The 13,057-nt window shown below is 36.4% G+C and overlaps 1 protein-coding gene across 2 annotated transcripts in view; it reads left to right on the top strand.

Annotated features, from left to right (window-relative positions):
• fam13c (family with sequence similarity 13 member C) overlaps positions 1-13,057 on the top strand; it is a 33,105-nt gene that overhangs the window by 18,726 nt on the left and 1,322 nt on the right. The window contains exons 5-11 of one of the 2 annotated variants that reach the window (XM_062059127.1): positions 5,790-5,980; positions 6,060-6,143; positions 9,877-9,984; positions 11,706-11,849; positions 11,913-11,947; positions 12,017-12,118; positions 12,362-13,057. The exon at positions 12,362-13,057 is cut by the window's right edge and continues 1,322 nt beyond it. In XM_062059127.1, the coding sequence (XP_061915111.1) occupies positions 5,790-5,980; positions 6,060-6,143; positions 9,877-9,984; positions 11,706-11,849; positions 11,913-11,947; positions 12,017-12,118; positions 12,362-12,488 (791 nt within the window). In that variant the 3' untranslated portion in view covers positions 12,489-13,057. Of the gene's footprint in view, positions 1-5,789; positions 5,981-6,059; positions 6,144-9,876; positions 9,985-11,705; positions 11,948-12,016; positions 12,119-12,361 lie in introns of both variants that reach the window. The other variant, XM_062059126.1, reaches the window with a different exon arrangement.

The following is a 13,057-nucleotide window of genomic DNA, read 5'->3' as shown; positions in this document are numbered from 1 at the left end:
GAAACCACACTAAACAACACGGTCATAAACATGTGCCATATAGTGAAACAACACTGTCATAAACATGTGCCATATAGTGAAACCACACTAAACAACACTGTCATAAACATGTGCCATATAGTGAAACCACACTAAACAACACTGTCAAACATGTGCCATATAGTGAAACCACACTAAACAACACTGTCATAAACATGTGCCATATAGTGAAACCACACTGTCATAAACATGTGCCATGTAGTGAAACCACACTGTCATAAATATGTGCCATATAGTGAAACAACACTGTCATAAACATGTGCCATATAGTGAAACCACACTAAACAACACTGCCATAAACATGTGCCATATAGTGAAACCACACTAAACAACACTGTCATAAACATGTGCCATATAGTGAAACCACACTGTCATAAACATGTGCCATATAGTGAAACCACATTGTCATAAACATGTGCCATATAGTGAAACCACACTGTCATAAACATGTGCCATCTAGTGAAACCACACTGTCATAAACATGTGCCATATAGTGAAACAACACTGTCATAAACATGTGCCATATAGTGAAACCACACTAAACAACACTGCCATAAACATGTGCCATATAGTGAAACCACACTAAACAACACTGCCATAAACATGTGCCATATAGTGAAACCACACTAAACAACACTGTCATACACATGTGCCATATAGTGAAACCACACTAAACAACACTGTCATAAACATGTGCCATATAGTGAAACCACACTAAACAACACTGTCATACACATGTGCCATATAGTGAAACCACACTAAACAACACTGTCATAAACATGTGCCATATAGTGAAACCACACTGTCATAAACATGTGCCATATAGTGAAACCACACTGTCATAAACATGTGCCATATAGTGAAACCACACTGTCATAAACATGTGCCATATAGTGAAACCACACTAAACAACACGGTCATAAACATGTGCCATATAGTGAAACAACACTGTCATAAACATGTGCCATATAGTGAAACCACACTAAACAACACTGCCATAAACATGTGCCATATAGTGAAACCACACTAAACAACACTGCCATAAATATGTGCCATATAGTGAAACCACACTAAACAACACTGTCATAAACATGTGCCATATAGTGAAACCACACTAAACAACACTGTCATAAACATGTGCCATATAGTGAAACCACACTGTCATAAACATGTGCCATATAGTGAAACCACACTAAACAACACTGTCATAAACATGTGCCATATAGTGAAACCACACTAAACAACACTGTCATAAACATGTGCCATATAGTGAAACCACACTGTCATAAACATGTGCCATATAGTGAAACAACACTGTCATAAACATGTGCCATATAGTGAACCCACACTAAACAACACTGTCATAAACATGTGCCATATAGTGAAACCACACTGTCATAAACATGTGCCATATAGTGAAACCACACTGTCATAAACATGTGCCATATAGTGAAACCACACTGTCATAAACATGTGCCATATAGTGAAACCACACTGTCATAAACATGTGCCATATAGTGAAACAACACTGTCATAAACATGTGCCATATAGTGAAACAACACTGTCATAAACATGTGCCATATAGTGAAACCACACTAAACAACACTGCCATAAACATGTGCCATATAGTGAAACCACACTGTCATAAACATGTGCCATGTAGTGAAACCACACTGTCATAAATATGTGCCATATAGTGAAACAACACTGTCATAAACATGTGCCATATAGTGAAACCACACTAAACAACACTGCCATAAACATGTGCCATATAGTGAAACCACACTAAACAACACTGTCATAAACATGTGCCATATAGTGAAACCACACTGTCATAAACATGTGCCATATAGTGAAACCACATTGTCATAAACATGTGCCATATAGTGAAACCACACTGTCATAAACATGTGCCATCTAGTGAAACCACACTGTCATAAACATGTGCCATATAGTGAAACAACACTGTCATAAACATGTGCCATATAGTGAAACCACACTAAACAACACTGCCATAAACATGTGCCATATAGTGAAACCACACTAAACAACACTGCCATAAACATGTGCCATATAGTGAAACCACACTAAACAACACTGTCATACACATGTGCCATATAGTGAAACCACACTAAACAACACTGTCATAAACATGTGCCATATAGTGAAACCACACTAAACAACACTGTCATACACATGTGCCATATAGTGAAACCACACTAAACAACACTGTCATAAACATGTGCCATATAGTGAAACCACACTGTCATAAACATGTGCCATATAGTGAAACCACACTGTCATAAACATGTGCCATATAGTGAAACCACACTGTCATAAACATGTGCCATATAGTGAAACCACACTAAACAACACGGTCATAAACATGTGCCATATAGTGAAACAACACTGTCATAAACATGTGCCATATAGTGAAACCACACTAAACAACACTGCCATAAACATGTGCCATATAGTGAAACCACACTAAACAACACTGCCATAAATATGTGCCATATAGTGAAACCACACTAAACAACACTGTCATAAACATGTGCCATATAGTGAAACCACACTAAACAACACTGTCATAAACATGTGCCATATAGTGAAACCACACTAAACAACACTGTCATAAACATGTGCCATATAGTGAAACCACACTGTCATAAACATGTGCCATATAGTGAAACAACACTGTCATAAACATGTGCCATATAGTGAACCCACACTAAACAACACTGTCATAAACATGTGCCATATAGTGAAACCACACTGTCATAAACATGTGCCATATAGTGAAACCACACTGTCATAAACATGTGCCATATAGTGAAACCACACTGTCATAAACATGTGCCATATAGTGAAACCACACTGTCATAAACATGTGCCATATAGTGAAACAACACTGTCATAAACATGTGCCATATAGTGAAACCACACTAAACAACACTGTCATACACATGTGCCATATAGTGAAACCACACTAAACAACACTGTCATAAACATGTGCCATATAGTGAAACCACACTAAACAACACTGTCATAAACATGTGCCATATAGTGAAACCACACTAAACAACACTGTCATACACATGTGCCATATAGTGAAACCACACTAAACAACACTGTCATACACATGTGCCATATAGTGAAACCACACTAAACAACACTGTCATAAACATGTGCCATATAGTGAAACCACACTGTCATAAACATGTGCCATATAGTGAAACCACACTAAACAACACTGTCATACACATGTGCCATATAGTGAAACCACACTAAACAACACTGTCATAAACATGTGCCATATAGTGAAACCACACTGTCATAAACATGTGCCATATAGTGAAACCACACTGTCATAAACATGTGCCATATAGTGAAACCACACTGTCATAAACATGTGCCATATAGTGAAACCACACTGTCATAAACATGTGCCATATAGTGAAACCACACTGTCATAAACATGTGCCATATAGTGAAACCACACTAAACAACACTGCCATAAACATGTGCCATATAGTGAAACCACACTAAACAACACTGCCACAAATATGTGCCATATAGTGAAACCACACTAAACAACACTGTCATAAACATGTGCCATATAGTGAAACCACACTAAACAACACTGTCATAAACATGTGCCATATAGTGAAACCACACTGTCATAAACATGTGCCATATAGTGAAACCACACTAAACAACACTGTCATAAACATGTGCCATATAGTGAAACCACACTAAACAACACTGTCATAAACATGTGCCATATAGTGAAACCACACTGTCATAAACATGTGCCATATAGTGAAACAACACTGTCATAAACATGTGCCATATAGTGAAACCACACTAAACAACACTGTCATAAACATGTGCCATATAGTGAAACAACACTGTCATAAACATGTGCCATATAGTGAAACCACACTAAACAACACGGTCATAAACATGTGCCATATAGTGAAACAACACTGTCATAAACATGTGCCATATAGTGAAACCACACTAAACAACACTGTCATAAACATGTGCCATATAGTGAAACCACACTAAACAACACTGTCATAAACATGTGCCATATAGTGAAACCACACTAAACAACACTGTCATAAACATGTGCCATATAGTGAAACCACACTGTCATAAATATGTGCCATATAGTGAAACCACACTGTCATAAATATGTGCCATATAGTGAAACAACACTGTCATAAACATGTGCCATATAGTGAAACCACACTAAACAACACTGCCATAAACATGTGCCATATAGTGAAACCACACTAAACAACACTGTCATAAACATGTGCCATATAGTGAAACCACACTGTCATAAACATGTGCCATATAGTGAAACCACACTAAACAACACTGCCATAAACATGTGCCATATAGTGAAACCACACTAAACAACACTGCCACAAATATGTGCCATATAGTGAAACCACACTAAACAACACTGTCATAAACATGTGCCATATAGTGAAACCACACTAAACAACACTGTCATAAACATGTGCCATATAGTGAAACCACACTGCCATAAACATGTGCCATATAGTGAAACCACACTAAACAACACTGCCATAAACGTGTGCCATATAGTGAAACCACACTAAACAACACTGTCATACACATGTGCCATATAGTGAAACCACACTAAACAACACTGTCATAAACATGTGCCATATAGTGAAACCACACTAAACAACACTGTCATAAACATGTGCCATATAGTGAAACCACACTAAACAACACTGTCATACACATCTGCCATATAGTGAAACCACACTAAACAACACTGTCATAAACATGTGCCATATAGTGAAACCACACTGTCATAAACATGTGCCATATAGTGAAACCACACTGTCATAAACATGTGCCATATAGTGAAACCACACTGTCATAAACATGTGCCATATAGTGAAACCACACTAAACAACACTGTCATACACCTGTGCCATATAGTGAAACCACACTAAACAACACTGTCATAAACATGTGCCATATAGTGAAACCACACTAAACAACACTGTCATAAACATGTGCCATATAGTGAAACCACACTAAACAACACTGTCATAAACATGTGCCATATAGTGAAACCACACTAAACAACACTGTCATAAACATGTGCCATATAGTGAAACCACACTAAACAACACTGTCATACACATGTGCCATATAGTGAAACCACACTAAACAACACTGTCATACACATGTGCCATATAGTGAAACCACACTAAACAACACTGTCATAAACATGTGCCATATAGTGAAACCACACTAAACAACACTGTCATACACATGTGCCATATAGTGAAACCACACTAAACAACACTGTCATAAACATGTGCCATATAGTGAAACCACACTAAACAACACTGTCATACACATGTGCCATATAGTGAAACCACACTAAACAACACTGATGTTTTGTTCAAATAAAGACAATAATGACCTTTTTTGTGGTCTCCTTTATTTAGAAAATTACTGAAAAGTACAGAAATACATTTTGGTACCGGTACCAAAATATTGATATAGGGACAACACTAGCTTCAATACAGAGGCAACTTGTTTTTCCACTCTACTGGTACTACTACACAAAAATTCTCTATAATTTGTAACAAATATGATATTTTATTGAATAATTGTATGAAATATTTATGTGTTTAGGTCGTAAAGTAGTGATGTATGAATGTGTAACAATAATGTTGACAATGTGCAGAGCTCAAGCTGTGTGACGTAGAGGCCGACGTCCTGAGGGGGTCTTTGATGGCCCCGAGGGAGTCTGGACTCTCAGGACCTGAGCTGGAACACATCAACAACAGCAGCAACAGCGTGGAGGACACTCTGCACGTCATGGCCAGCAGGCTGAAGGACCGGAGACGAGAGCTGGGACTGCCGGACAGCATCCAGGTGTGACTGGGAACTCTGCACAGGTCCGGTCAGGTCAGTACTTGGTGACACGCTGACCGTGTCTTGTCTTCATGTGCAGGACATGAACCATCACCAGATGAGCTTGGAGAAGTCCAGCCTGCAGAAGTGTCTCCTCTACTTTGAGAGTCTGCATGGACGTCCGGTAAAAACTGTCTTCCATCTTATTGGAATTGTTGCATAAATGTCAACGCAATACAATTGATATGCTTTATTTATTGAGCTTAACTGCAGTTTCCTAATGAAGCCTTAGCTTGATTACATTGCAACAGCTGTTTCTAAGGGAGGGGGGTCATAAACAGCCATAGACTTAGACTTAGACAAACTTTAATGATCCACAAGGGAAATTGTTCAACACAGTAGCTCAGTTACAATGATGGAAAGTGTAAGGATGGAAAGGACATTGCAGGTATAAATAGACTAAATATAGCGATATAAAATATAACATACACTACCGTTCAAAAGTTTGGGGTCACATGTAAATGTCCTTATTTTTGAAGGAAAAGCACTGTACTTTTCAATGAAGATAACTTAACTTTAAAGAAATACACTCTATACATTGCTAATGTGGTAAATGACTATTCTAGCTGCAAATGTCTGCTTTTTGGTGCAATATCTACATAGGTGTATAGAGGCCCATTTCCAGCAACTATCACTCCAGTGTTCTAATGGTACAATGTGTTTGCTCATTGGCTCAGAAGGCTAATTGATGATTAGAAAACCCTTGTGCAATCATGTTCACACATGTGAAAACACTTTAGCTCGTTACAGAAGCTACAAAACTGACCTTCCTTTGAGCAGATTGAGTTTCTGGAGCATCACATTTGTGGGCTCAATTAAACGCTCAAAATGGCCAGAAAAAGAGAACTTTCATCTGAAACTGGACAGTCTATTCTTGTTCTTAGAAATGAAGGCTATTCCACTAAATTGTTATGGGAATTAATGGGAATATATGGGAATATTTCGGAATTAATTGGATATATATGGGAATGAATGGGAATATATGGGAATTAAAGGGAATATATGGGAATGAATGGGAATATATGGGAATTAATGGGAATATATGGGAATGAATGGGAATATATGGGAATGAATGGGAATATATGGGAATGAATGGGAATATATGGGAATTAATGGGAATATATGGGAATTAATGGGATATATATGGGAATGAATGGGAATATATGGGAATGAATGGGAATATATGGGAATGAATGGGAATATATGGGAATTAATGGGAATATATGGGAATTAATGGGAATATATGGGAATTAATGGGAATATATGGGAATATATGGGAATTAATGGTTATATATGGGAATTAATGGGAATGTATGGGAATATATGGGAATATATGGGAATGAATGGGAATATATGGGAATATACGGGAATTAATGGGAATATATGGGAATTAATGGGAATATATGGGAATTAATGGGAATATATGGGAATGTATGGGAATATATGGGAATGAATGGGAATATATGGGAATTAATGGGAATATATGGGAATTAATGGGAATATATGGGAATTAATGGGAATTAATGGGAATATATGGGAATTAATGGGAATATATGGGAATTAATGGGAATATATGGGAATGAATGGGAATACATGGGAATGAATGGGAATATATGGGAATTAATGGGAATACATGGGAATTAATGGTAATATATGGGAATTAATGGGAATTAATGGGAATATATGTGAATTAATGGGAATGTATGGGAATATATGGGAATGAATGGGAATATATGGGAATATATGGGAATACATGGGAATTAATGGGAATGTATGGGAATATATGGGAATGAATGGGAATATATGGGAATGAATGGGAATATATGGGAATTAATGGGAATTAATGGGAATATATGGGAATGAATGGGAATATATGGGAATTAATGGGAATTAATGGGAATGAATGGGAATATATGGGAATGAATGGGAATATATGGGAATATATGGGAATTAATGGGAATATATGGGAATTAATGGGAATATATGGGAATGAATGGGAATATATGGGAATGAATGGGAATATATGGGAATTAATGGGAATATATGGGAATATATGGGAATTAATGGGAATTAATGGGAATATATGGGAATGAATGGGAATATATGGGAATTAATGGGAATACATGGGAATTAATGGGAATATATGGGAATTAATGGGAATATATGGGAATTAATGGGAATATATGGGAATTAATGGGAATATATGGGAATTAATGGGAATATATGGGAATTAATGAGAATATATGGGAATTAATGGGAATATATGGGAATATATGGGAATTAATGGGAATATATGGGAATGTATGGGAATATATGGGAATGAATGGGAATATATGGGAATTAATGGGAATATATGGGAATGAATGGGAATATATGGGAATTAATGGGAATTAATGGGAATGAATGGGAATATATGGGAATGAATGGGAATATATGGGAATGAATGGGAATATATGGGAATTAATGGGAATATATGGGAATGAATGGGAATATATGGGAATGAATGGGAATATATGGGAATTAATGGGAATACATGGGAATTAATGGTAATATATGGGAATTAATGGTAATATATGGGAATGTATGTGAATATATGGGAATGAATGGGAATATATGGGAATTAATGGGAATACATGGGAATTAATGGTAATATATGGGAATTAATGGTAATATATGGGAATGTATGTGAATATATGGGAATGAATGGGAATATATGGGAATGAATGGGAATATATGGGAATATATGGGAATTAATGGGAATATATGGGAATTAATGGGAATATATGGGAATTAATGGGAATGTATGGGAATATATGGGAATGAATGGGAATATATGGGAATTAATGGGAATGAATGGGAATGAATGGGAATATATGGGAATGAATGGGAATATATGGGAATGAATGGGAATATATGGGAATATATGGGAATGAATGGGAATATATGGGAATTGATGGGAATATATGGGAATTAATGGGAATATATGGGAATGAATGGGAATATATGGGAATTAATGGGAATATATGGGAATTAATGGGAATGAATGGGAATATATGGGAATGAATGGGAATATATGGGAATATATGGGAATGAATGGGAATATATGGGAATATATGGGAATGAATGGGAATATATGGGAATTGATGGGAATATATGGGAATTAATGGGAATATATGGGAATGAATGGGAATATATGGGAATTAATGGGAATATATGGGAATTAATGGGAATATATGGGAATTAATGGGAATGAATGGGAATATATGGGAATGAATGGGAATATATGGGAATTAATGGGAATACATGGGAATGAATGGGAATATATGGGAATTAATGGGAATATATGGGAATTAATGGAAATTAACAGGAAATTTGGGGTCATTTATACCAACCATCCTATCCAGACATAAATATAAACATGTTGTGGTCATCATAAACTGACATGCATGCAAACATTTGTAAGACACGTTTATTTTTGTGAGCAGAACTTCATCAAACATGAAAAAACATCAAAGTTGGTTGAATAAAATAAATGATGTCCCCCAAAAGTCCCATTGAAAATGTAAAATGAAAGCATTAGTTTAGCTTCTCAAGCCTCTGTTTCTTCATGTATTCTTGTAAAGGACTAAAATTGTAAGATAAAAATAATGGAATAATAAAAGTGTGACAAATTGGAAAAAAAAAGTGTTTAATAAACTACATGAGGATGTTTCCTACAGCCACAGTTGTTCATGTCAATGTTTTTTGATGCACATTTAATGAATTATAGACCAATGATTTACTCTTCTAGACACTAGAAGAGTCATTGAAATAAAAGAGTTGATCCAAGTATTTGTTCTTTGTCTTTGTTTCATCAGAGTACAGTTCAGGAATGTTCCGTCATCAAGCCTTTCTATGATCGCTATCACGTCCTCAAACAGCTGCTGCTCCCCTCCTCCTCCTCACCCACGCTCATCACCACCATCGTGAGTACTTCTACTTGCAGGGGCAAAAATACTTGATCTGAAAAAGACCAAAAAAAGACGACGCTTTTTGAACGAGAGTAAGAAATGTGTTTGGTTTTTTTCAATTTAAAATGTCCAAATATTAAGAAACTTTGTTCTTTCAAGAAAATAGTTAGGAAAAGAAGTCAAATGACAAAAGAACAAACAAGACAACAAGTTTTACATTCAACCTCTAAAGGCTTAGTGGCCACAAGCGTGGACAGCACCTTTTAGCTCTTATTTCCACATTTGTGTACACTACTGAATTGGGGTCTTATGGCCACAAATGTGGACACTTATACTGCCATCTGGTGGTGGCAGAAGAGTATAACATACAATGGAATTTGGGGGGAAAAAGTGTAAAAATAAGAATTAGCATGTCAGTAAACTAAGGCTGCAACTAATTTGACAATCGATTAATCTGTTGATTATTACTTCGATTAATCGATTAATAATCGGATAAAAGAGACAAACTACATTTCTATCCTTTCCAGTATTTTATTGAAAAAAAACAGCATACTGGCACCATACTTATTTTGATGATTGTTTCTCAGCTGTTTGTACATGTTGCAGTTTATAAATAAAGGTTTATTAAAAAAATAATTAAAAAAAATAAAAATAAAAAGTAGCCTCTGCACATGCGCATAGCATAGATCCAACGAATCGATGACTAAATTAATCGCCAATTTTTTTTTTTTTATCGATTTAATCGATTAGTTGTTGCAGCCCTACACTAAACATGAAGTACACGTTTGTGTACTTATGGACTAAGCACATCATATAAAAACATTATTTTTAGTTTTTACTCTAATTTGGGTCCAATAATCCCAAATAGCAAAGAGAAATAAAAAAAAGCATGTAAACAAACAGCTTGGGCCCTAAGAGGTTAAAGCAAAAAGGAGTTGTATAAACTTTATTGCAGACAAATATTAATATGAAAAATATAATGCAACACAAAAATGTAATGGTTGAAGTTCATAGTAATTAAAACTGAGGCTGTCAATTATTTTTTTTATCGCGTTATCATAAATGAGTGAAGATCAACGGATGAGCCGTGCATTTTTACAGTCTGTTTTAACTACAATAGAATATATATATATATATATATATATTGTAAAACAACTACGATAGAATATATATATGTATATGTATGTATATATATAGTAGTTATTTTATTTGCCTTTTTTTCTTGGAATCTTGTAATTTAGAAATAGTTTTCTTGTGATATTGTGAATTTTTTACTTAAACAATTCATGTAATATTAAGCAGTTTTTTCTTTAGTTACAATCATAGAATTATAAGAAACCTTTTAAAGAAATATTCACATAATCAGAATAAAAAAAATATATTTTTAAGATATAAAATTACAAAAAATAAGAGGTTAATAAAATAAGATTGCAATAACTTAAATACAAATTTAATATAAGAAAAAACAAATACTGTATTACAAAAGGTCATAGATCAGGAAAAAGTATAGAAAAAGTTGCAATTAAAAAAAAAAACAATTAAAAGAAAAAAAAGTAATATTTTTCATTTTAAAAAAGCACAATATTCAAGATTTAACAAAAAACATAAAATATAAAAGAAAGCTACAAATGTAACTTATGTTGCCGCCAATGCTGCCCTCATGTGGCCTAACAGGAACATTACATCATTCCAAAAGGCCAATAACACTGTTATTGAAGCTTTGTGTGACGTCACAGGAGGAAGAGGAGGGTTCTGATGAAGAGCCAAACCCCACACCAGGAAGTGAGTCATTGGGGGCGCCGCTCTCTGCTCCCGCCGTGGAGATATCCCACACACCTGTGGTGTCTCCCCTGGAGGAGGTCAAGTCTCTCCAGATGCAGGTGGTCACCATGGCAACACCTGTGGTGTCTCCACTGGAGGAGGTCAAGTCTCTCCAGATGCAGGTGGTCACCATGGCAACGCTACATGAGGCCTCCAGGTAGACGTTTTTGTTATGGAGACTAAATCTTTTCATTATTTGACTCATATTTCTCTTTTCTTCATACAGATCTGAATTATTAGACCACCTGAGGATCACACGCTTGGAAAAACGAAGGCTTCATCGAGCGCTTCGAGAGTTTGAAGACCTTTTCTACACGCTGAGTGGCAGGTACACACACACACACTCACACACACACACTTTGCTTTTGCCTTTTATTCCGTCTTTAAACCAATTCGGAGCATTTTGGTGTGAAGGATGCATGGTGTCAAGTCACAAAGAAAGCATCAAAGTCACTGAAATAAGGAGAAAAGAAGGAAGTGATGGATGCAGCATCCAACACACTCATGTACAACGCTAAGGCAACTTAGGGAGCGTCCACAAATGAACCCAGCGTCCTCTCTCCTCCTGTAGGGTCTGTCAAAAGGACGACCGCGGCCCTATGGCAGAGGAGTACCGCCAGTACAAGAACCTCAAAGCAAAGCTCCGCCTCCTGGAGGCTCTGCTCAGTAAAAAAGAGGAAAGAGCCAAGAGCAGCTGAGCTCCTCACAGTGTCCAGAAGAAATGATGCACTTTACAGGAAGATGGAAGTCCAAAAAGCACAAGATGGCGCGACGTGTTAGTTATGTAGCGTACTTCCTTACTTTATTGTACACCATGATTAGTGGATTTATGGCACTTTGCTCACAGTGTGAAATATGCATATCTTGGCAAAATAAACCTATGACGGAGTATTGGGGCCACCGTGACAAGTCCAGGGGAAAATAGATAAGTCATGTGAGAGAAGAAGGAGAAGGTTGCAATATTGTGAGAATAAAATCGAATGTGGTGGCTAGGGATGATGTTCCAAACGGTTCTCCCGGTTGTTCGATAAGAAAAGAACCGTTCGATAAAAAAAGAACCGATTCCATGGACTCCAATCCCTTTTTGAGAACCGGTTCCCGTTATCGAGGCCACTATAGTAAAGAAAAAAAATTGGTTCTTTATACAAATCCCTGGGAACGAATCCCGTCCAACAGGAAATGCCCTGTGGGACATCACAGGAAATGACGCAGCTCAGTCATTAGACTGGGCTACATAATTTCCTGTGATGTCACACAAGCAGTAAAA

The sequence above is a fragment of the Entelurus aequoreus genome, linkage group LG09 (assembly GCF_033978785.1).
Source record: "Entelurus aequoreus isolate RoL-2023_Sb linkage group LG09, RoL_Eaeq_v1.1, whole genome shotgun sequence".
Taxonomy (NCBI): domain Eukaryota; kingdom Metazoa; phylum Chordata; class Actinopteri; order Syngnathiformes; family Syngnathidae; genus Entelurus; species Entelurus aequoreus.
Note: the sequence above shows the minus strand (reverse complement) of the source record. Positions and strands in the feature narration are given on the sequence as shown.